The following is a 25,884-nucleotide window of genomic DNA, read 5'->3' as shown; positions in this document are numbered from 1 at the left end:
CATATCTATCCCCTCCCCCCCTTGACATTTCCCCATTTGGCCGCTAGCGCATGAGTTGAAGTGGTGTTGAAGCTGACACTCTCTCCTCCTCTACCGGTTCCCCCACTACGTACCTAACTATTCCCCTCGTGCTATCGGAATTTTCTTAATGCTCAAAAATTGTTGCCCCCTCAATAAAGAAGTTTCACCTAAAAATAATAAAATAAAATAAAATAAAATTCAAATTAAAATGGTGATGCACCTCAGACAGTGCAGACCTTTCGTTAGAGGTCCTCTGTGAAAATACTGTATGACCTATTAAAATATTGTGTGCACCAATGTATTCAATTTGGTAAGATCTAAAATTTAGACCTCAGGAAATTTTGGAGTGCTTCCCTTTATTACACCTCAAATAGAGATAAACTAGGCCAAATGTAATTTTTTTTCTTTGTGTTTTTAAAATTATTTTCTACACTTGACTGATAAGATAACTGAAGTCTTCAAACTTGGCATGCATATTCTAATTAAAATGTTCCACTATTTTGATTCTATAACATTTTGTTATTGTTATATATCCCATGTTTCAAAACCATAAAATACTGTGAAATTAAATCGCTTTCCATAATCATCTGTGCCCGAAATTTCCAAGTAAACAATGAAAATTGTTTGTACACATGACTTTCTTGACTACTGTTCGGGTTTAATCCATCCACATTATCTGTTGTCGAAAACAAACGGCACCATTACGAAAGATTGTATGGTTCCATATGCTAATCCCAGCAGCCAGATGCTGGTTACATAACAAATATTTCGGTCAGTACGCAGTTCTATATGCAGAGTTCTGCTTGTAACCAGCGAAAGTTTTTGAGTTAGAAGTACTTCTTCGGTACCTATGTTTCTACGGAATTTTTGTTCATGACTCACGTACATTGGTTTTGTTCATGGAGTTAGGAATTGTCAGGATATGGCATGCTGTGAAGTAGTTTAACATTGCAATTGCCTTATTGTTCCGCCGAAACGTCTGATGATGGTCAGTATATACCAACTCCATTTTTAAAAATAATCACTTAAAAAAAGTAAGTTAAACTGTTTTCATAATGCAAAACGCTACACTTCCACCAATGCTTTGGGCATCTGACCAAAATGGCATAACAATTAGCTGAAGAAAAAAAAAATTTCACACAATTACAATGTTATCCTGAAGACATAGCCAACCCCTGGTTTTACTACTTTTTTTTTTTAGATTTATTTACATTTCTAAATAATTGCTATAAAGGACATAAGTATTGCATCTGGCAAACATAATGAAAAGTAACCAGCACTATTATAGTGTTGTACTACCCAGTGGTGTTTATTAAGACAGTGATCATGACTCTGCTTTCATAAGAAGTGAGAACTCAGAACGAAAGGTTAAAATCAGTAAATGCATTGAAGGAATCCCTAGGAAATAGAAATGATTCATTAAGAAGTACCGTATTATTATTATTATTTTTAAATTTAACCAGCCTTTTATGATCCTGCCTACTTTAGAGGTTAGGTATTTTTGTTTCTGAAACTTTTGGAGGTTAGATAGACCCTAAAGCAAAGACTCCATATATTGTTTCCTCCCATGCATCTTAATTGTGTGTTGGTTTCTTGAAATACTACGGACTATGGTTGCAATTGTACACCAAGCCACCAGTAACAATATAAATAATTTTTAACTAACTCTCTACAAGCTTCAGTACTTGGTTACTTCTCACAGTTATATCTTATATTCGCCTTCCACCAAATTAAAAATCTCCAAAATATTAAATTTAGCATTATTGAGCACAACGTACATTTGTAACATTTTTATTGAATTATGGTTTGTGTAAATACAGTAATATGTACCTCATTACAAAGTACATCACTATAAAGGATTTCTCAGTTATTTTCAGGTCCCAACAAAATGTTTTACTTTTAATAAGAGTTCAGTATAAAGTACTTATATTATTAAGTACCAAAAAGGTGTTTTTTTCCAGGTAAGTTGTATTGAGTTTTCACTGTACGTATTGTCTTTCTCAGCAGTGTGATAATTGTACTGGTGGTACAAATAAGCAATACAGTAGAACCCTGTTATAATGATTTTCAAGGGAGCACAAGAAAAAAACATTATAAGCAGGAAAACGTTATAAGCAGGAAATCTCTATTTAGCACTTAACAATGTTCGAGCTTTGTACCAATGCACTCACCAAGCTATGTAAACAACTTTAATGTTAAAACCAAAGATAGTATACTTGATACATGAATTTTCTGAAACAAGCCAACAATTTTTCAACTTCGTCTTGTTCCCTGGTTAAATTTTGTTTGTCTTTAAAGATACACTGCCACATTTTTTGTAAAATTGTCTCACGATTCATGATGACAACATTAAGAGTGAGAATGTCTACTCCTTCGCCACCTGAAAATGTTTAATTTTGGGATTCCTACGTATGAATGAAAAAAAAAAATTATTTGTAAGCAATAGAAAACACTTTTAGTTATGCCCTCGCTCAATGGTTGGCAACTTAAATATCGTAGGACTATGCACGTGCATCTGAATACCCACTGGAATGGCAAGGAAGAGAAGAGTTGACTAAGGGTGCCAACTGACACGTAACTATGAACATTGTGTACCTTCAGTATATTGCATAAAATTGTATTTTCTATTTTAACAAACTTCATGTATTGTATGACAGTGATTGTAAACATAAACTAAACATACATAAAGGAAACTTTTTATCGTAAGTGTTGAAATAATTTGGTTTTAAAACATTTTTCCCCCATTTATTGAATGTTAGAAAGCAAACATTATAAGCAGGAAATTACACTATTTATGAACGTTATATGCAGGAAATAAATACAATGTCCTTATGGGGGAAATATTGGGACTTTAAAAATATGACATTATAAGCAGGAAAACATTATATGCAGGAACATTATAACAGGGTTTTACTGTAGTGCTGTGCAAATTACAGGTTCTACTGGTATTTTTATAAGGAAATTGTAAATGTTGTTTTATTTTAAATTGCTGTAAATATTCAAAATACCTGGGAAATAATAACATCACTTTCCAATAAAAAATAACATCACCTTCAGCTAAAAATAACACTCCTTTATGGCATATATTAAAAAGTAAAAGCTTGTCTCTACTTATTGGGCAGCTAAAGTCATGAAAATTAGCATTCTTATGGCTGTTGCATGTGCCAATGTTCTTGCCAAAGTTAATGACTCCACCGTGCATTAAGTAATACAAAAAATTTTATTGAACTATACCATGAACAAATATACAGTAGAATCTCGTTATAGCGAGCACGGTAATAGCGAGAACACGGCTATAACGAGGTATTTTTGAGGAATTTAGGCGTGATCGCTTGAAGCGCGCTTTTGTTATTTGTCTGCTTTATCTCCACCCCTCTCGCTCGCTACTAGACATCTTGCCGTTGACGCCTGTCACATTCTTCAGCCTTCCAGTCGCCACCTAAGTACGTGGCTTTAAAAATAGAATCCCGTCCTTTCTTTCTTTTATCAAACTTCCGTTAGTTATCTATGCCGTGTGTAGACAAAGTTTGAGATTGTAACAGAAACAACGTACGAAAGTATTTTTTACAAATTAGAAATATGTATGTTTTTGTTTTTATAATCGCGTATTTTCACGTTTTTTTGGTTGTTATCTTACAAGAGATAATATTAAAAAGTCGCTCTAATGAGATTAAATTTTTTCTTGGTTAACAAATACTATAAATCATCAAATATTGTTAATTGTTTATATTCTATTTATTATTATTTACGCGACATCATACTGTATGCGTACGCAATACGACTGGATTCGTTGCTGCAACATAACATAGCATGTTATGCGGTATCTGAAGTAACGAGTAACGTAACGATAGTAACGAGTACTAACTGTTATAGTAACGAATACATACAGGTACACATTTTTTCGTTACTTTTACACATTTTTTCGTTACTTTTACACCTCTAGTAGGCACTACCGTATTTATTTCCGAATCGCTAGGGCAGTTTTCTTGTAACTTTTGTTTCGGTCAGTTGTTGGGGTATCTGCCCGGGAAAGGGGTGGTGATGGTTTGAGTTTAATCCCAAATTTATTTTCTAAAAAAGTTGACAGGTTTCTTTAAATGAAAAAAGTATAGTTTTCCAGCGACTATTTCGTTTGAGGCGTACGTGCGTTGCCGCAGCCGCACTCCTGCTATTTTGTAAGGAATTAAATCGTCGCGCTACACTAGCACCACCTGTTGGCAACATCCCGAACCAACATGGCCGCCAGCAGACAGCCCGCGTCAACGATAGATAGCAGGACAATGCTGCGTCGGCCGCGGGCTGAGATGCTATACTTACGTGGCGTGGTAGGGTATTCTGGTTATTTTGACGCAATCGGTGATCGCATCCGTACTTATGGGGTATCGTTTTAAAGAGAATTCACACATCTGCTAACAGAAATTAAGATTTTGTTAATATAACCTGTTAATTTCCAATTATACAGGTTTAAACACAATTTGTATGCTATTTTTGGTTAATTTTAATTTTTGGGGGCCAAAATTTGTCCAATTCGGTTATAGCGAGGACACAGTTATAGCGAGGATCAAACCCGGAACCGTGACACCTCGCTATAACGGGACTCTAGCGTACTTGTAAAACTCGATGTGGAAATGAGGGCCATGTGTTTTTCAGGGAATTCTCCCTAGGTCAAGTTTTAGGGCATATTTGGAGGTGAAGATATGGGTATTTTATCAGACAGCATAACCCCCTTATGGGAGGTTTCAAGGTGAAGTCTCAATGGTAAAGACTGGTGACACCTATGCGGCAGCGAGTGAAGAGGCGGCTGGCCTCGGTCACGAAGCGGTCGATGTAGGACTGGCAGCGCTCCCACAGGTGGATGGGCACGCTCAGGATGTTGCAGATGAAGCAGAAGGCAGTCAGTGGGCTGTGCAGGAACAGAGTGAAGAGGTTCCCGTTGTGCTGCTGGTCTGCGAACAAGCACCGCCGCGTACCACGACTCTGCCACCCTGGCCACACCCGTCACTGTACAACTATTTTTAAAGGTTTCTAACAATAAAGTTAAAAATGTTTTATGAAATATAAAATCAAACCAGTAAAAGGGCAAATAAACATCTACAGTGTAAGAAATAAACACAAGGTGAACTTTACCCTAGGCTTTCCTTAAATATACAAAGAGAAAATAATGAATGTCTAAAAGACAAAAGATAAAAATTTTTTTTTCAAAGCAGTCACGAGGACTGCCGACCGTAGTGAAAACTTAAAACTATAAACAAATAGTTGTTATTTTTGGATATCCAAATTAATTTTTGATAAAAATCAGATACTTTTTCGCAATTTCTACGAAAAAATATTATCACAAAACAAATATGTTTTATCACGTTAGTAAAATAACTCCTAAACTACTATAAAATACGCATTGCATAGAAATTGTAGGTAATTAAAAAAATAAATAATGAAATAATGATGTTCTTAATTTTAGGGTATATTGCTACAAAGACTCCATTTTCTTCGTTATTCAAACTATATATCTATATGGGAATATGAATATATTTTATACCCACTTTTTACTGCATACACACATTCAATTCACATATGCACAGCACTGATGTACAGTGACTGAAGACGCGTATTAATAAGATACGTATTGGTATATGTCGTGTGCAGGGTGTCCACAAGGAAAAAATATTTTGTACCAACTTAGGCAAGAAAAAAGTACTAGATTAGAAAAAAAAAGTACTAAATTATAATTTGTTATGGTTTTTAACAATTTAGGAAGTTATTATGACTTTGCAATGCTCGAACTTAAATATCACACCACACACACATACATTCCATAGTTTTTTTAAAAATAATTACGCTTAATAATAAAACATATTGGAGTTACAATAATATTATTATATTAAAGAAAAATGTACTAAATCTGTACTAAACCACTAAAATGTCATAAAAGTACTAGATCTAGTACGAAAGTACTAACTGTGGAGACCCTAGTGTGCATTACTTGTCGACCTGTGTTATATGTATTGGCTGCGCGCGCACCACTGAGTATGTATGTATGTATGTATGTATGTATGTATGTATGTATATATTATATATATACACACACACACATTCACAGCTGACGTCACGTTATGTACCATGTCGATGACGACTTACATGAATTTACTTTCTATCCAAACCTTACTACAGTCAAACCTCTCTGAAACGACCCCTCATGGTTCCCAGGAATAGGTCGTAATAGAAGGGGGGGTCGTAATAGATGTTTTCCGAAATTTTCTGTTCATTTCAAACCCCCCCCCCCCCCCCCCCCAACCCTTGCCAAACCGCTACTCGCTAAGAAACCAGCCGTACAATGGCAGGATGCTGTCACTCACAATGCTAGACGGCTTTGCTTTAAACCCACTTCAACCTTCATGACAAGTCCGTCGCCCTACAGGCCACCTCTAAAGAAAATATGTCAAAAGACAGTTTATTTTTACTGGTTAGTTTACATGTACGTTTTCTGCTTGCCGTAGTTAAAAACACTAGAACCCCGATGTCACGAACCACGGATTTAACGAAGCAGTGATTTTACGAATACATTCTCGGGAACCGTCAAAAAATAGGACATTTTGACCAAAATGTGAAAATCAGAAAGAAAAAAATAATAAATAAATAAAAACGAAATGAAAGATAATTCAAATGTGTTAATTTTAACCCACAGTGTATTTTTGTGTCGGCTTTAATACTTCCAATGATGTTCATGTAAGAATAACAAAAAAATAATGGGACATTTCCTTTAAAAATATGGCAGCGGTAGGTTCTGCAACGCGAGTGGGCGCACACTAAGCTCGCCCGGCTGGCTGGCGGCAGTGGTTTCAGAGTGCGTGGGAGATAATATTTTCTCGCGCGCGGTCAGTTGAAGTGGTTCATTTTTTCCTCGTAGGATAGCGCAGCGTTCGGCCACGGGCGTACAGAGCGTATCCAAGTGGAGACCCCGCGAACTAGTAGGAAAACGGAATGTCACCCGGGAGAGGGTAGGGGGGGGGGGGAAGTGAGAGACAAAGACGAATGAAGGACTGCTGATAGGGGTGGGATGAGTCAGCTCTAGCAGCCAACGCAACGGCTTTGTGATGTGCTGAGAAGCACAAGACGACACTGGACTCATCACGCCCGTTTCATACATAACAAGACAGAGCGGATAGAAATTTTTTTTTTTCGTTTAAAGGAACGCCGTTTTTATGCTTAACTGTTTTGGCGCCCGTGGATGTTACTGTGTGATACAACACCACTTCGTTTAAATAAAAACAGTACAACAGTTCTGGTACATAAAATATTACTAAGTAAATTTATCACTCATGTTTATTTTACATTTTACTGCAAGCGAAACAAAAAAAAATAGAACTTTAAATACAAGGTTACACTACATACCTAATAGTTTAGTATTGTCATCTGCCTGACAACTTCAGAACGAAGCTTCTTATTTATACCTTTTTTAATACACTTGACGTTTCTGACTCGTGTTTTGTAACAAATGTACCGTTGATTTGTAGAGAATAAAACACAACATAATTTGTTAATAGTTTGAGAAGATAACAGCATATTAAACTCTGAAAAATCGCCGATCTCGGCACTTTCCGCATTACAAAATATCTGCTTGACCTCAACTTTTTCTGCTCTTATCGCGCGAGGTTGCGTTAATGCCAATGGCGCGTCCTGATAGGCTGGAACAGTTTTCCGCTCTGTCTGGTCAGCGTTGTCTGGCTGACCCAAATTACTAGGCACTGGCACAGGCAACTGAAGCTGAACTACTCCAGGAAATATTATTCTAATCAGTTTGCTAGTGTACTATTTTCTACATGAACATTTGCTAATTGTTTCTCCAAATTTTGTTTCGAAGTTTAAAAAAAAACATGAAGTCCGTGTAGTCTACGTTTTTGATTGAAAAGTCAAACAAGAATTTGTCTTTTTTTTTTCCCCGCAATGGACCTAGATACTAGTTTCTATATTTTCTCTAAATCCAAATGTCCATACTTTAATTTTAACTTTAATTTAACTTTTATAAATGTATGTTGTGTATAATTAAGATTACCTTTTTTTATCGATCAACATAATATTTGCTCCGTAACCAATTAAGTGAACTTAAAAGTGAATGTTACTGGCATTACAGTATATTACACATAAATTATTATTATTGCAATCACAACTGGTAATCATAATTTAAACAGAACTACTATAATCTATTTCATTGTCCGAATTTTGATGTTTAGCTTGTGAGAAAGGTCTCTGTAAACAGGATTGCAAAGATATTATTTTACCATAAAACTATTGGACTGCCAGAAACTTTCTAAAAAAGTGAACATCAAAATTCGGACAACATGGACTTCATCTCAATGGAAGTTATATCGGTTTTTCGAAATTGAATGACAGTTCACTGTATAATTATTGTGTTATGTTGAAATTCAGCCAACTTCTTGCTACAGAAAGAAAACTTATGTCTCTTCTCATATAACGTAGTAACGTAGAACATGGTCGTGGTAAGACTTGATGTAAGTTTTTGGACATACGCCATTGCTAAGAACTTTTTCTGTTGAAGAAAAACTAATAAATAAAATAAATAAATAAAAATAAAAATAAAAATACTCAAAAAAGATACAAAAAACACACAAAATTAAGCAAAACAATTGCTGTTGTCAACAAGGATATGAACACCACAAAATATTCCGAAACAGGAATATGGTCAGCAAACAAAGAAAAAACAAAGAAAAATGTACTAAGAGAACGAAAAAATCCCCACAAATGATGACAACACAAAAATATTGAAACCCAAAATAATTCAGCACAACAGTTGAAGCGAGACAAAAAACATGACAAAACGAAAAAACAAACAAATACAATAGTTTTACCTAAACAGAAACAAGCGACGTTTCGGGAACTGCTATCTGCTCCCGTCCTCAGGCAGAGACGCACATGGTACGGAAACACAGGTGCGACTAGTTTCAATCCTTTTCCAGCGAGTCTTGTTATATTTTAAGTAGTGTATCTATATTGAGGCAAATTGTAGACTAAATTATATGTGTCGTTAAGAGCGTCTATGGTGGAAGGCTTGCTGCATGTCGCTCAGTGGCTATTCTGTAGTTGAAGCTACGGTATATCTAAATATGATACAGAGACTATAACAGCTAATGAGCGACAGCCATTAACCCTAGCACACCGCAGCCTTCCAATAAAGATGCCCACGAAAGAGCCCATCGAAAATTAATATTGAAACATGTAATTAATTTGAGTGAAAAATTATGTATTACTTTAGATTTATTTTCGTTCATGATACGTAGCGTTTTATTTCCATAGACTAGTCATAGGTTCAGCAACTTAACCAAAGTAAGTTAACTCTTGGTTATTGAGCAATATATATATATATATATAATACATATAAAGTTGACATATATACACAACGTGTACGGTATTTAAAACATACGTACAAACTTCGGCAGGCTGTTTCTGGAAAGAATAGAAGACAAAAACCTAATAACCACTTTACTCATAAATCGAGTTACGAACCTCCGAAAATGGAATTTTCTATATCTTGAAATTAACTTCATCAGTAAGTAAACTGTGGCATATGATTTTTTAGGAAGGAAACTTTACACCTTGCAAACGTGCTTTGTAATGCCTGCCCTGGTTTATTTTTTATTTTTTATTAGCTTTTCAGGTGATAAAATTTGCTAAAACAGAAATGCCGTTATATTCATTGAAGGATGTTCATTACAACCCACGTATCTCGTGGTGAACAATTCGCGTTCTACAAAATCATCAGACGCAGTGCAAGTTATTCAAGAATAGGAAAATTTTATTTTTGGGGGTTCAAAACTCCGAATGCATTTACGAGAAAAGTATGGTACACAGGTTTTCGTCTTGTATTTTCGCCAGGAATATTCTGCCAGAATTTGTCAGTATGTTTTAGATACACATTGTACATATATAGAATGCATTAGAAAGTTTACACACACACACAAACACACATATATATATAAATAGAATACAGGAAAAAAATTGGTTGTCTGTAAAGTCGGTTTACGGACGATAGTTTAACGTGATAACGTCATAACAAAACATTGATGAAATGATTGCATACTTTTATGAATAAAATTGAATCATTTTTATTGAATTATAACTATTTTGTATGGATACAAAGGAGTGAAATGAAATCTACAATTTAATTGATAAATTTACTTTTATTTGCACTCATTAATTCAAATATTTTTATTACTTTAACGAAGAGATTATTTTAACTATAACGTTTATACATGTTTGCAATTTAACTTCTTCCAATCTGTGTTATTCTGTTAAGGATATGACGATGATAGGAAAAGTAGGAAACGAATGGGAGTGTTTCAAGGATGATGTGAAGGAAAATGATTTACCCAACACCAAGATGCTGTAAAAAATAATAGATTTGCGCCACGGACTCTGCAGCAATGCTAGGAGGAACGGGTTAGCAAAGAGCAATGAAAATGTTACATTGATATGCATGAAAACAGAACTACGCCACGGACTCGGTCGCAATGCTAGGAGGTTCAGGTTAGCAAAGAGCAATATAAAATGAGCGTAACGGGACACAGAGAAACGGGACAATGTGCGTAACGGGACACTTTTTCGTGCGTTCAGCCGGCGTTCATCGATTTATTAGACGTGGTCACATCAAAAATTTTAAACATATAATACCGTATATACTCGTGTATAGCGCGCCCTTTTTTCCCCTCAAGTAAAGGAAAAAAATAAGGATACGCGCTATACACGGAAAAAAAAGTGAAGCGGGGAGGAGGAGTGGAAGTCGTTAACTGCCGGGTGACGGTGACGTTTCTGGCCAGCCCCCACACATATGCACAAGCAACAAGGCCTCTCTTTCACAGAATGGCTGCCTGGGCAGCTGGGCTGGGCTGACGTGAAGTCGCCCGCCCCTGGGGGCGCATGCGCCCCTGGCTAATAATAACCCAGGAGCTCCCAACTTAAATGCGGGCCGCAAGGCCCAAGCACCCAACTCCACCATGGTTGATTTTTCAGCCCCTCCAACTCTTCTTACCTGGACCCTTCTTCCTCTTGTCCAGTAGTTACCTGCTTGCATAATGCATGTTATTTGATCCCCGCATGAACCGGCCCAGGGTTTTCCCTGTGTCTATGCAGGTTTTACCTGGGTCACATTAGCTAGCTTTAAGCTAGGCGACCAATGGGGCGTCAGTCATGGCGCCAATCGCAGCCATGGCTGGCCAGTAAACCCCAATAAGCACACGATGCACGCGCCCTTGTCCTGCATGGTTAAAAACCCGCATGGTAGAGTGTATAGGCTTCGGCCTGAGACACACTTAGGTCCTCCCCTAACCTGGACCCTCCCCTACACACTTAGAATTAACTTAGGCTAGGAAAAAAAAAAAAAAGAAAAAAAAAATCTTTCACACACACACACACAACCTGGTCTCTCGCGCACACACGCTCACATCACACACACACACACACGTGCGCGCGCAAGCTCGCACGTCTCTTGTTTATTTTTAGACCTCCCCCTCTACAGAAAGCCAGCGCAGCTAGTAAAATAAAAGAGAGAGAAAGAATGTTGTCGCCATTCCCCCTCCCACTTCCTTCGCTTCCTCGTCGCAGCTGCTACCGGTGAGTCATCTAGTCCTCCGCGTCGCTATACACGAGTAAATACGGTATATAGAATACATTACTAACTTAAGAAATGTATATAGAATACATTAGAAAGTTGACATTCCGTGTTCGGCCCTTGCAAGAATCAAAGTTTTACAATTCGCATCCACAAAATAATAAGTAATGTGTGCAGAAAAGATAAAAGATTATGGAGTATATATTAAGTTAACGATATGAATTGAATTTACAGTAGGATAGGTCTTACAGTAAAGCACACAAAAACACATTTACTATGTACTTCTTGCATCAGAAAATAACTTTGGCGAAACCTTGTACCGTAATCGCTCGCGTAATGTCCGCAGTAATTTGACCACATTTTTGGCCAAAAAAATGGGGTGCGGACATTATGCGAGGAAAAATACAAAAATAAAAAATTTTGTGTTCTATTCAAGTTGTGCGTCTTTGTTCGAATGAGGACGGCGGGGGAGGCAGCGACGCGGCAGGAGGAAGAGAGAGGCAACGACTCCGCAGGGGGGAGAGAGGCAGAGGCAGCGCTGAGACAGGAGGGGAGAGAGGCAGAGGCGTGGCTTAACCTCCCTCCTGCCAGCTAGCCAGCCAACCAGACAAAGGAGTGTTAGAATCCTTGACCCACTTCCCTTCCTCCTTCACTTCCCCTCTTCATCACCGTCAACACTCCACATCAACACAGCGGCAGCGAGCGAGGGCGAGACCAGCTTTCTTTATCTTTATGTCGTTTGAGATAGGACTAACTGCTTACGTCTGGCATGCCTCACGACGGTCCTACTGAGAACGGACAAACTATAATACCAGTCTCTGTATCACTGCCGCTTCCAAAATCACCTCCCGCCGCTCACAATACATGGCTTGTTGTTTGATGCATGCCAAGCTGCCCTGCCCTCAGATAAACCCAGAAAAACGCGTTTTTACATTTTTTTCTCAAAAATGTTTACAAAACAAGGAGGGGGGGCTTATACGTGGGCGGGGCCTTTACGCACTCATGCCTTGAACTTGCGTGCATGTTGGTCATTGGTCAGCTGTGTTTACCGTTACCGTGCTTTGTTCAGTTCAACGAATTTCCCCACCCTTTCAGAACAGGAGAGAAAGGACAGCTCAAGGTCACGGCTTTGTTTACAGAGCCGTCAACTTTCCATTCGTACTGCGTCCTTTAGGGGTGGCCAAAGTTGTGTTGCCCGCCGTAGACGACTGGTGCGGACATTATGCGAATTTTTAATTTTTTCTTTTAAGGATATATAAATAAAGGGTGCGGACATTATGCGAGGGCGGACATTACGCGAGTGAATACGGTATTTATTCAAACCTTCTTTTGAAAGTTAGCCTATCTTGTGTACATGCATCGTAGTTAAAACAAATTTTTGTTTCAATTTATACAGTTAAAAATAGTAAGGAACATATTCACATATCATTATAATTTAGGTAACTATTCTATATGTAAATTAATCATGATCATACCTTACAAAATGGCGGGTTTTAAAACATGCTTACTTATAATAGGCCTACTTATACATTTTTATATTGAACCCAAGAATACCGCACATAACATATATTTTGGGTTAAAGTTACAAGAACAGTGAGATACTTAATTACTATCAATATGTAGGCTACACTGATACAATTATGATTGCTACAATGAATATTTCAAACAACATAAAAGAAAACATCTGTTGTTTGAGTTACTATGCACACAACTGGCACTTGTCAAAGCTCAACTAACCAAAAAATGTTTTCATAAATCGTACACATCTAGGTACATAAATACATAACGAAGTAGCCGTTTTATTACATTATTCTACTATAACTGGGAAGTTACTCCACCTGGCTCCACTTGCATTCAAACATGCTAAATGTTACTAAGATTACTTTCTTGTGTAACTAGAGAATTTGACTTGGAATAAATTAATGTTGTAGATAAATTCAAACCTATAATGTCGGTTTTTAAATAAATTAAATGAAATTATACAGATGCTTTGAATAATAATAGACTATTAGCTTCATTTTGAATACAAATAGTGAACGAACGGTGCGCGATTTTTAAAGTCGCTAGTAGCTAAAGTATTGGCGCCTACGGAGCTGTATTTGATGTTCTGAAACATTGTTAGATAGTGTTATAAAGATAAGTATTAGTAACGGTTGTTCTTAAATTTCATTAAGATCTTCGGGGTATCGAATTGCTTCGAATCTGTAGGTTCCAACAAGTCTTTGAGCGATAAAATACATAAACTTTCAAGTTATTTTCCACCAATAAGTATTTTAAATTTACTATATTGTGCCGTGTATTAGGGATTTAGGCACGTTTTATTTAAAATTTTGTAATCTTAAATATTTTTTGGAAATATTTTTTGGTTTCTCTCTCATCTTATTTTCTTTACGGCCAGGCCCTCAGCCTCTGTTCTCAGAGGCGAGCTGATTTTCTTTCCCAGCCTCATGCTAGGCTAGCATTCTGGCTAATATTTCTCCCGCCTCCAGGCACGTCGGGGCCGGTAACTTTATTTCTTCGCGTGACTACCTTTTGCCTACAGCAGCTTGTGAAGCAGTGCTGAGCCCTGCTAACTCTGTCACGAATCGGTATAAGGTTCACTAGCAGCAAGACACGACAGGAGGATCCCGTGGGCCTTGTGTCCCACAGACCATGCATTTTTTGAAGCCCTCCTCCTGCTCTCCCACCACTTTCTTCTCAGAAGTGTGGCTAGGGGCGACGACCGCACGGGTACGTTAACCGAAGTCAAGGCCATCTCAGGCTTGACAGCCGCAGTTACGATTCTGCACCTTAGCGACACCTAGCGACGGCTGTGGTAACTAATGCCACTTGTGAGGCGTCGGCAGCGCCGACACCAGCGCTCGCGCGGAGGTAACGACAACCTCTCTCCCCTCCTTATGTCTCAGGCCGCTAGGTGGCACCACTGGTTACTCCATTACCCCCTAGCTTGACACTCTCGTCGGTCACAAGTCGATTTATTAGTACTTCTTCTCGCCACCAAAAGATAGCGCCTCAGTCGCGCAGTCACTCCAGTAAGTATGCCGGACACCTTCGGGTGGACTCGGTCATTTTCGGCTCAGAGCCTACCTCCCCCTCCCATTCTCTAGAGACCCCGCGCTTATGATATTCTGGTGATATCCCGCTCTGAACATACTTCGGTGCGTGCCTCCTGACTGACTGGTACCGTTTGTATCTGCGATCTTCGGCGAATCATCGACATCGTATATTATGTAGTCTTCTCAGACTAGAGGGATGGAGTCCCTAGCTAAAATTATTAACCAGTCAGTAGTTTAGTTGAAAGTACCTAGAGAAATTTAGTATTTTTTTATATTTTTTTTTTAAATTAATCATGATGACTTCCGTGGCTACCGCGAATCGTGGTTCGAGTTTGCGGAGACGAGACGCCCTCTCCTGAGCGCCAGGACCAACACCCTGTTTTGACAGGGTTCCAAGTTTGGGGCAACCAAAATCCTCGGCCAGAACCTCTGGAGTCGGTTCCTGCGCAGAATCCAACATCATTAGGCCTACTATCTCGATCACCGTCTACCTACAGCCCCGGGTGATAACCGCATAATTCTATCTTTTTATTCACGAACTCAGAAATAGTGTAACCCAAGTAAGACAGCGGACAGTAAAAAGCAGTTCGAGGAGAAGAAATTTATATTATGTTTTGGAAGGACTATATGTACAACCTTTAAAGTTACCAATGTTGATTTCATTCATGTTTTTAAATATTTTAATTTTTGTTATACATTCAGGGCCGGCCCTATCGTATATAACGTTAAGGAATATCATATAATAAGTGTAATTGTGAGTTATGTAAATAAGATCACTTATCAATGAAAAACAGACTTTACTAAGGAAAATTTAATCTATAAAAAAGAACAATGATTAATAAAATAAGGAAGACTATAGACGTAACAGTTGTTTTTATTTATTTAATATATAATAACGATCCTTTTACTCCCAAGTATTTGTAGGGAGTCCCTAAATTTTCTTTGTTTACTCCTAGTGTCGCCTCTGTTGTTGACTTTTATAGCTATTAATTGAGGGCCCCAGTAATCAAAGCTTCCAAATCTTTTAACCTTATTATTTAATTATTCTTTAAGACACTTGGGGTATTACAATATAAAGTATGTCAAAATTTATTTTGAAATGAAGCATAATCTTAGTAGAAAACCACATATGATACCACAAATTAACGATTAATTTTTAAAGAAGCTGGAATAGTACTTTAGTAGTCATTGCAATTTGTTTTCTATTCATCTGTTCATGCGTATTTATGAAATTTTTAGACACGTGAGATTTTTTACAATGTTCTCCAGTATCAGTCGCGGTGAAAATTACGATTATTGTAATGTACTCGCACAAAACAGAACAAGGGTACAAAAAGGCTTCACCACCAAAAGTGGTACACATTAAATAATTGAAGCTATAGCATCTCGTAAGATTCGTTTACCGTGCCCAAAAGTTTGAAATACTCCTCACTTACAAATAAGTGTAACTATGTTACACTGCGTACTGATACAAACATTTCGGGACCAATAACATTTTACGATGTAATTATAATATTCTATTAAACTGTACTCCTCCCCCAAGTATCCGGCATCCAGTTATCCGGAACTACAGTTATGAGGAAAAAATCTGCTGGCCCGAACAACCTCAACGCGATGCCCTCCTCCCTTTCCTTTTTCTCCTCTGTCAAACCCATAACACCCATTCACTTGCCTTTTATGGTAGACGCGGTATTTGCTTACAGTGCTACACCTTATCTTTCAGGTCGCACGTCGACCTCGGCCGGCCGCTAGTGCTAGATAGAGAACTGGCAATGCAGTTGTGGCGTATACCTATATTTTGGACGTTTAGTATTTGTTTTTACTGTGTTATGTGATGTCAGCAACAATTAACATTAATGTGAGTCCAGATGTAGCAATCCCAAATATGTAATGACCAAAAAGAGTCCTGGATAAATGTTTTAAATTCTTTAAACTAATGTTTTTAATAGACGCGATATATAATTGCTATGCTACGCTTATTTGATAAGTTTCCATTCACGTTTGACATTTGAAGAGTAGTATTGCATAAGGCTGTACGAACGTTCGAAATTTCGAACTCTAACCAAACTTTAAAATAGTTCGGTTCAAGTTCGTGTCAACAAATTTGGGTTCAAGTTCGTTTTTTGTGACAACACTAGAACTTGTTAGTTTCCACATTTTAATAATACTAGAACCACGATTTTATGTATCCTCACGGCAAGGGCGCCCATATGGCAGTTTGTAAGGGGGGCCAGACTATAAAATAGTTTGTAAGGGGAGGGGGCAGACCTTCAAAAATTGACAAAAAGTGTCAAAAATTACAATTTGCCAAAAATCCTCAAAAACCCATACATTTTTTCCTCTTCCTGAAAGCTGGGGGAGGCGGCCACAGCCCTACCCTGCTCATGGGTATGGGCGCCCTTGGCTCACGGTTCCAAGGATGGCATACGTAAAATCGCTCTCTTTGTAAAATCGGGGCTGGCACATTTGCCCCCCCCCCCCCCCCCCCCCGCCCTTTTCACACCATTTTATTTCTTTAACTTTTCGAACTAAATATATTTGGTATTACTTGTGTGTATTTTGTCGTTATAAACAACATTTAATTAAATATTAACGACTATTACTGCAACGAGGGGGGGAAAAAACCTCCGGCCGTAACATGTGAACTAGAGCTGTAGCAAACGGTATGTATTCGTTACTGAGTAACGGGTGCGCCGTCTATATACGAGTAACGAAACGTTACACACTGCTGCATTTCGTTACTCACATTTTTCGTATGTTTCACGCATGAATTTACGTTACAAAGAACGATGTTTGTTTATTAAGTAAAGTATAATTAGAAAATTCGTCGTCCAAGTTTTTTTACTGTTTATTAAAGGTATTGTGTGTGTAGACAAAGTTTGAGATTGGAACAGAAACAACGTAAAAAAGTATTTTTTACAAATTAGAAATATTTTTTTTTGTTTTTTACTATCGCGAATTTTCACGTTTTTTTTATTATCTTAAAAGCGATAATATAATAAAGCCGCTCTAATGAGATTTAATTGTTTCTTGGCTAACAAAACTGTTAATTATCAAATATTGTTAATTGTATATATTCTATTTATTATTATTTACGCGACATCACACTGTACGCGTACGCAATACGACTTGATTCGTTGCATGTTATGCGGTATCAGAAGTAACGAGTAACGATACGATAGTAACGAGTACTGATTGTTATAGTAACGAATACATACGGGTACGTTTTTTTTGGTTACTTTTACACCTCTAGTGTGAACGTGGAATGCGCACTCGCCCGCCCCGCCAGCCCGGCGCCGCGCCGCCCGCCCTTTCCCGCGCTATCTTCCCACGCTGCGGCCGGTCTCGGATGCTACAGTCTCTGCGCTGCTGTTATTTGAAATATTCAGATACATGGAAAGTGTTATACAATCGTTTTAAAGATTTTGCAATCAAAAACAAACGAATATCATCAATTTAAAAATAAGTAACCTAACTTATTTTTCCGCCTTGCAGAAAGAAGCAGGTTTCCTTTGTCACTATTCTTTTCAAAACGCATCTTATTGCCACCAATTGCAGCGTTTCCCACCTATTTCAATTTAAAAATGTGGCTTCGTGGTAGCGCGATACAACAAAACAAGTAGTGACGACCTCCGACATGTGCGACATCTGTTATGTGTTACTGCAATGAACCTCTGCGTGCGGAGTGCCCGACATCTGTGTGTGGACGCGTGAACTACGATGTGTAAAATTCGTTCTTCGTCTACCGATTACAAAGGTTACGGCGGAACAGATTTTTCAGCTGGTATTGCTTCTAAATGCATCCTGCTGTTTATAACTCATGCACACATATGTGTTGTAAAATATTATTATTTTGTTTCCCATTTCCAATCAAATTATACTAGCATTCGTCTACTAAACTTCGCCGTTTTTAGGAATAATTAGTTAATAAAATAAGACGCATACCGAAATTTCGAGTAATACCATTTTAAGATCCATCCTTACTCTGTAAATTATATTTTACCAAAATCCAATTTATGTCATGGTATTTACAGAATCTGCTCCACCGCAAACGTCGATTTTGCTGCTCGTAACCACATGTATCGCGCACTCTTCATGACGCATAAGCTCACCCCTCCCTCCCCTCAGTAACATTCTTCAAGGCTAGCTCATCCCTCCCAGACACACAAACCATCTAAAGTCCTCCCTTATAAAACCCCAACTTCGCTCTCCTTTGAAAAACCTTCAGTGAGAAAATGTTCATTTCACCCTCCCTTCTCCCGTAAAATTGGGCTATTATGAATGGGGTACTAAAGCAGTGAGGGAGGGGTCAAAATATGTCACTTTTCACACCAAGTTCGAGTTCAGTCATCTCTGGCAAGGAATTTACAAGCTTTCAAACTTAAAGATAAATGTATTTTAATAGCAAGGGTGCTATGAAAAGGAATATACCGAATAAAATCAAGCTGCTGTCACCAAACACAGCATAAAACGGCCTAATGCGTGGTCGCTTCGTTATTGCTCGCGCAAGAGGCGAGACGTGGAAAGATAGAAGATAAATGCGGGGGAGTCAGACGGCAGCCAGTGTGTTTCCTGCGTGGGGAATAAGTGGCGTCACTTTTTTTTTTATGCTGGGTAAAGCAACCTTTTTCTATCAACCCACGGGAAAAGATAATTGCTTGAGCTGTCAAAATAAACATTGCTGCGGCAGTTAAAACCAGTCGAGGCGGGCGTGCATCCAGTCGGTCACTGTGTGAATTGAGATGTTATGTTTTTCGAGTAGATATTATCTACTCAAAAAACATAACATCTCAATTCATAACAAGATTCCTTATAACCTACAGTGTAGTACACGTATTGCCGGATGTTTTCAGCCTGATCCATGCAAGTTCTTTAGCCACGTTTTGAATGAAAACAACTGGCGGGCCAGTGTTGTGCCCTGTTTTGCGGACACACAAAGCTTTTATCAATTTGCTGACTGTTTTAATATATTTTTACTCTAGTTAAAATGAAGCAGATAACGTGATTGTTAACAAGTACAAGCAGCGCACGGTATGGGGAGAGTGTGAGGAAGGCTGAGTGGCCGACTACCATGTTCACACGCTGCGGCCGGAGGGTTTTTCCTGCATTGTATTAATAGTAATTAATATGTAATGGTATATTATTTATTAAGTCATAATACACATAATCTGAAAAAAATAAATAAAAACCTGCATAAGTCATCAACAATAGTTCACAAATTCAAGCCAGAAAATATACCAAATCGGACTTCAAAAACTAAGCAAACATTGTCAACCCATAGTAATCAAAATCAAGAGAAATCCAGCAGGTAGCTTTGCCTTACCTGCATACCACACTAGACACTCGCAAAAAGCTAAACGTAAACACGTTGCCACAAAAACCTTTATCTGCACCCTGCCGGTAAAGGGACGTGGAATGGGGGTTGTCAAGCGCTGACAGCGGTCGACAGGAAGTGGTATCTATTTTTAGATGTGCGCTGCCTATGGCAGTGCAGCACTCGGCAAGAGAAACGCAGTAACGCGCTACTCACCACCAGAAACTTATTTTCTGTCCGATTTTCTTCGGATTCTCTGCAATTTTTTCACGGTTCCTCGAAATTGGGTTGTAATAGAGAGGTGGTCGCAATAAATGGGGACGCAAGAAAAAGGTTTTACTGTATAGAAGTTTTCACTTCAACAAGTAAACAGCAGTTCAGATTTTCGAAGCTGTCATACATTTGGACAAATAATGTCTTAAAAATTGTTAAAAATACTGTGACAGTACTACAGTCGGTGCTCACAGCAAGAAAACACAGTGGCTCAGATCATATTCTGCCAACAATGTCTGTGACTCTTGTGCCGTGAACTGATGATAACACTCAAGGCAAGATTGCATGTAGCCAACATTACTTACATTTAATCTTGCAAAAATGCTGAGCATGACATAAGCAAATCACAGCAAAAAGGGCACATAAGATATGCATTATTTAAAGAGATTGTGTTTGTCCCAGAGTGTGGCCTGGAAGGAAGGGGGCGCACCTTGGAAGACCGCGGGCACGTCCTGGGGCGACATGAGCACGACGAGGGGCTGGCCAAAGTAGCGCGGGATGTTCTGGAACACGAAGCTGTTGTCCGAGTCCACGATGATGAACAGAGGTTTCCTGGTGAACGGATGCAGGTCTCCTGGGTACAGACTGAAATAAAAAACCCACACAATCCAGATGCTTGTTGCACAGTTTCCTGCACTACAAATGAAGGTGAAGAGGATATACAAATGATGATGAAACCCTTAACTAGTAATAAATACTTCCAATTACACCATATAGTATTAGTATTCCTAACTGTGAAGTAGACTTAACAATTTACGTTGTTTGCAGTTTTCTGATATTTTAGGTCATTTTCACACAGAATAATTACTTACAAAAAACACACCACATAAAACACACAAACAAAACACACACACACTACACACCCCCACACAAGCCACACACACACAGGCAAACCCCCACCCCCCACACACATGCAAACTTCCCACAACACACACACACAAAACAAACACGCAATATACACACACAAACACAACAAACACACAACAAATACATACACACACCAACCCCACATACACAGAAACCCCACACATATACCAACCCCACACAACAAAACCACCCACACGCAAAACACACGTAACACACACACAACAAACACACAACACACACAGATACATATATCTTCTTCTTGAAACTTGAAAATACTACATTTTTAATACAGCAACAATTTATTTGAACTCTGAACATTATAAAGAATAATTATTATAATTAACAACACAAAGCTAGAGTAAAACTATCTCCAAAGTAAAAGTTAATTAGTGGGGTAATTATTTAAAAATTAATAACTTGGAACATTGTTGTAGATTTGTACCGGTTACAAGGGCAGAAGACATCCGTCTAGCAAAGAGCTAGGCCTGACCGAGAGGTGGTCCCGCCCCTTTCCCCCTCCAGTTTGTTACAACCTCCTAGGCGGGGGCTCGATTCCCCTTCAGCGCACGCACACAGTGGTGTTATAGTTCATGCTCAGGGGCGAACGCAAGTTTCTAACTTCTTCTGTGTAAGACTCTAGTCGGGATAGCATGTGCTTTGACATCGTGACTCGCATGAGTCATTATGCATGAGAGCGGTGTGCTTCATGCATTTAATTTGCAAAGTTAGGTAATTTTATGTTTTGTACTGAAAATGACATAAAATCTTATACATAATAATATAAATCAAATTAGTTTTTTACTATTTTCTTGAGTTATTGTACAATGAATATGTGGGTTACCATTGTTTTCATTTTCATATTATGTAAGTTAAAAAATTCTTGAGTGTTACTATACATACGTACTGTTTAAACTTCACTGAAGATACTTACATCCAGGAAATTAATAGCCGTACAATATTATTATATTTAAAAAAAATATGGCTTGAAATTTATTAAAAAATTGAAATTTAAAGTTTCCGTTATTTTGTGAACTATAATGAACAATGGTTATGTCGCGTCTCTCATGCATTGAATCAGTACATTAAGCATGTCATACTACTTAAGGCGCCCGCCTACCTAGCAAGTGTACAACATTGCAGAGTGTTTGAAATACACATTTTTACAGAAAGCTATGGAAAATTTTCGAAATTGGTTTCCGTACGAAAAGAACACACACTTCAGGTATAGGCTTAATTTTTATTAGAAATTAATTATTCATATAAAAAACATATTTTAGAATCCCTCAACATGGCCAAAAACGGGGTTTTCAGGCTGCAGTATCTTACAAACTATTCACGGGATCTATGTGGCACTAATATAGAGACATGCAATGGACCTTGATACAAAATATACACCAATAAAATTATAGGGTCACCGCATTGAATTCTGAGAGGCACTTGTGTTACTGCGGCATGTTTTGCACTTGTTGGCAGTCCATCACGTGGCGCGCTCTCAGCCGTAGAACAGCAATCGGCTCGTTTCCGCGGGGGGAGGTGAAAGATGAGTCAGGTTGGCGCGCCTGATGCCCCCTCCACTCTCGACACAGGGCGTGCAGTAAGCAAGCGCAGTTGCGGGGTGGAGTCGCTGGACGTGGCCGGATTGTTTTTATTTTACATCATTATGTTCAGCTGTTTCCTTTGAATATATATGTTATATTTGTTTTAAAATGAAAGCTGTCGACGACGAACGAAGAAAGGGAAAGAAATCAAGGTTGAGATTACACGCCACTCGGAAGAAACGAATCTGGAAAAAAGGAAAAGTTAGATATTTCGTCGGCACAAGGTATAATTTTACATTATTTCTATTGTGTTTACTAATTTATTTTTAATGTTTATATTATAACTTCATTTTTGTGTTCACAGACGGTCTCTGATAGCGTAGTCGGTTATGGCGCGGGAGCAATAGGCTCTGAGTTCGAATAGAGGCGTGCAAGTAGCAGTAAGTTCAGGTTTAGTAAATAATATAATCCTCTCGCTAGTTTAACCGGCGTAATGTAGGAAGTTAAATAAAACAAAATTACGAGTGATGTTAAATGCGTCACGTTTGATGGATGTATATGTTTCGTTAACTGTGTAAGAGAAGATGCCAGTAGTAAAAATTTTCCTTTTTAAACCTGTACTGTATATGTATTAGGTCAATACAACTCACAATGTAGATACAAGAGCGTGAAAGCTAAAAACGAGATAAAATGGTACGAAACCAAATGATCGCGTAGTTGCGACGGTAAATCTTCACCACGATACAAACAACAACTGAAACCAATTTACAGTGCAATTTTTCGTAGCTATTACATGCTATTTACCAGTTAGAAGGTCGATGATAAAAGTTTTTATGCATCAGTAAATAAATGGAACGCATTCTTTAACTCGTACGTGTAAATTCATTATCGTTAGTAAGTTATAACCAGGAAACCTTTGCTCATAAATGGTAACGGCATGAATTGGATATTGAACATTATAGGTATTTAAAATATTTATTACATAAACATAAACAAGGCGTGAATTTTAAACTCCATTTCCTTCAATCTAAAAATAATTTTGATATTTTAAATATATATTATGTACTATTTTAATGCTTCAAGGTAAAAACTTACATGTTTTGCGAACGGACTAACTTTGGCTAAATTTTCTCATGTTCTCAGTACTGCGTGGACAGAATTTAATTTCTGCCACATAGCTTTTATGCTTGGATAATAAAATATCTTAGAATTATTTCTTAGATTAGAGACGTCCACTGTTGGTAATCGATGTAGCCATTTATTTTTTTTTCCGTCAGAGCAGAATGTCTGCAGAATTTCGTAAAGAAGGATAGAGATAGAGTTTATAACATAACTTTATGTTGTATTAAGCTGGAGTCACAATACCACGACGAGGCCGACACGACAGGCCCGACAAACCTTCGTTCAGCGTTCCAGCACGACAGATTTAAAAGCGTAGGGTCACAATACAACGACAAAAATAACCCGACGATTTTCAATTTGGCCTTCGGCAAATGGTAATATGTGGTTTACAAATAATTTAAAAAGTACAATTTTTTTTTAAATAACCAAGCCAAAAACTCGAAGCAACTGCATTCAGAACTGATAAATATTTAGTTAACTTACCGTCAACTTCTTCTCCCGAAAAACTATATGTTATCTCAGCCCAGCAAGGTTTTTTTTTTTTTATGGCTGGTTTCTGTAGTCCTTCACACCAATATCATACAAAATAGCATAAGCTTGGACTTTACTAATTAGAAGTTCTTCGCTGAACTCGTCCATTCTTAAATCCAATCTTCACGATTCTAAAATAACGTCTTTAACTGCAAACAGACGAAGGGAAGCTACCAATTTTTAAATTCATCAACACGTAAAACGAAATTTCACTTTCCAGCAAAAATATTCACCAAGTAGGTAAATATTTTTGAAATTTAGTTCTGTACTGGTTCTTTTCCGTTGGCGTTTTCTTATCTGTCGGGCAGTACGACACGACAGAATTAGAAATATAATCTATTCCTTGCTGGCCCTCGGGGTGCGTATTTTGCCGGGGTGTCGTCACGGCGAGCTTGTATTTCATTGACTATTGAACTTTTCGGGCCTGTCGTGTCGGGGCCGTCGGGGCACTGTGATTCCAGCTTTCCATGTTAGCTGAGTAACTAAGCCAGCTGAGCTGATAAATCAAATAAACCTTTATGACATGACATACGTCTAGGTAGTTTTGTTTTTATAGGCGGAAAAAATCTGTTTCAAAATATCGGGTCTAGTTTCAAGTAGGAATGAAGTTCATTATATGATTTGTTGATGTTAGTCTTGGTAATCAAAATGGCTTTCAGTACTGCGACACTTAACTGTGTTTTGTCAATTGTTCATATTTTGTTCATTAGGTATGTTGAATTATCATTTTGTTTGCGAAAGCGGGGAATTTTTGCCCTCGCTGGGGACAGCAGGACAGACAGCCTGAAAGCGTGACTGTCCCGCCCTAAGTAGGACGTATGGTCACGTTACCTATACTACATATTATAATAAATCTGTCCGAAAGTACAGGAAAACTTACAATTTGAATATTCATTTAAATTTTTGTGGTAAACTTACCTAAACTTTTATTTGGCGCAGAAAAAAATTAATAAAGCCAGAAGATCTCAAGAAAATTAAGAACTGTGATGGAGCAAAAACAGCAGTTTTGGAAAATCCGTGTATCCCTTGCACTGACGATCTGCAGGGTGACTCCTGTGGCAACAGTTATGCGAAGACGCGTGATGGGTAAGTAAACAGATTTGTATTTCTTGGAGATGAGAGATCTTGACGTTGAATTTGTTACGATGTGTGAGGGTAAAAATTAGCAGGGGGGTTTTCACGAGTCAAAGTAAGGGGCAGAACAGATGAAGATTTTAAAAAGTCTATGAATTTATTAAAACAATTTGAAGGAAAACAAATGAAACATTTACTTAGAAAACAAAATTGATGATTTTTTTAAATATGATATAACATATTTCAACACAATTAAGTAGATATATAATATTTTAGGTCCACACACGAACGCTTACTTGAGTTTTAAATACTTATGTCGTATACGAACTGGAATTGTAAGATTGGTAGTGATTAAACTACAGCTATAATTTGGAATGTACTCAGATGCTGCGGTTTCTTCTCACCTTTTTAATTAATTCTTATAATGCCGTCATTTAATTTAAAATGATTATAAAATCTTTTGTATGA

At 37.9% G+C, this 25,884-nt stretch overlaps 1 protein-coding gene across 4 annotated transcripts in view; it reads right to left on the bottom strand.

The window, feature by feature from the left end:
- Positions 1–25,884, bottom strand: part of LOC134533648 (protein SCAI) — a 155,231-nt gene that overhangs the window by 35,318 nt on the left and 94,029 nt on the right. For 3 of the 4 annotated variants that reach the window (XR_010075353.1, XM_063371181.1, XM_063371180.1), the window contains exons 12-13: positions 20,715–20,869; positions 4,797–4,967 (exon numbers count right to left, since the gene is read on the bottom strand). Coding sequence is in view for 3 of the 4 variants with exons in the window: in XM_063371181.1 (XP_063227251.1) it covers positions 4,797–4,967; positions 20,715–20,869 (326 nt within the window). In the remaining variant the exon portion in view is untranslated. Of the gene's footprint in view, positions 1–4,523; positions 4,968–20,714; positions 20,870–25,884 lie in introns of those variants that run through there. The other variant, XM_063371182.1, reaches the window with a different exon arrangement.

The sequence above is a fragment of the Bacillus rossius genome, chromosome 7 (genome assembly GCF_032445375.1).
Source record: "Bacillus rossius redtenbacheri isolate Brsri chromosome 7, Brsri_v3, whole genome shotgun sequence".
Classification (NCBI taxonomy): Eukaryota; Metazoa; Arthropoda; class Insecta; order Phasmatodea; family Bacillidae; genus Bacillus; species Bacillus rossius.
The sequence above is the reverse complement of the archived record's forward strand: the minus strand, read 5'-3'. Positions and strand labels throughout refer to the sequence as shown.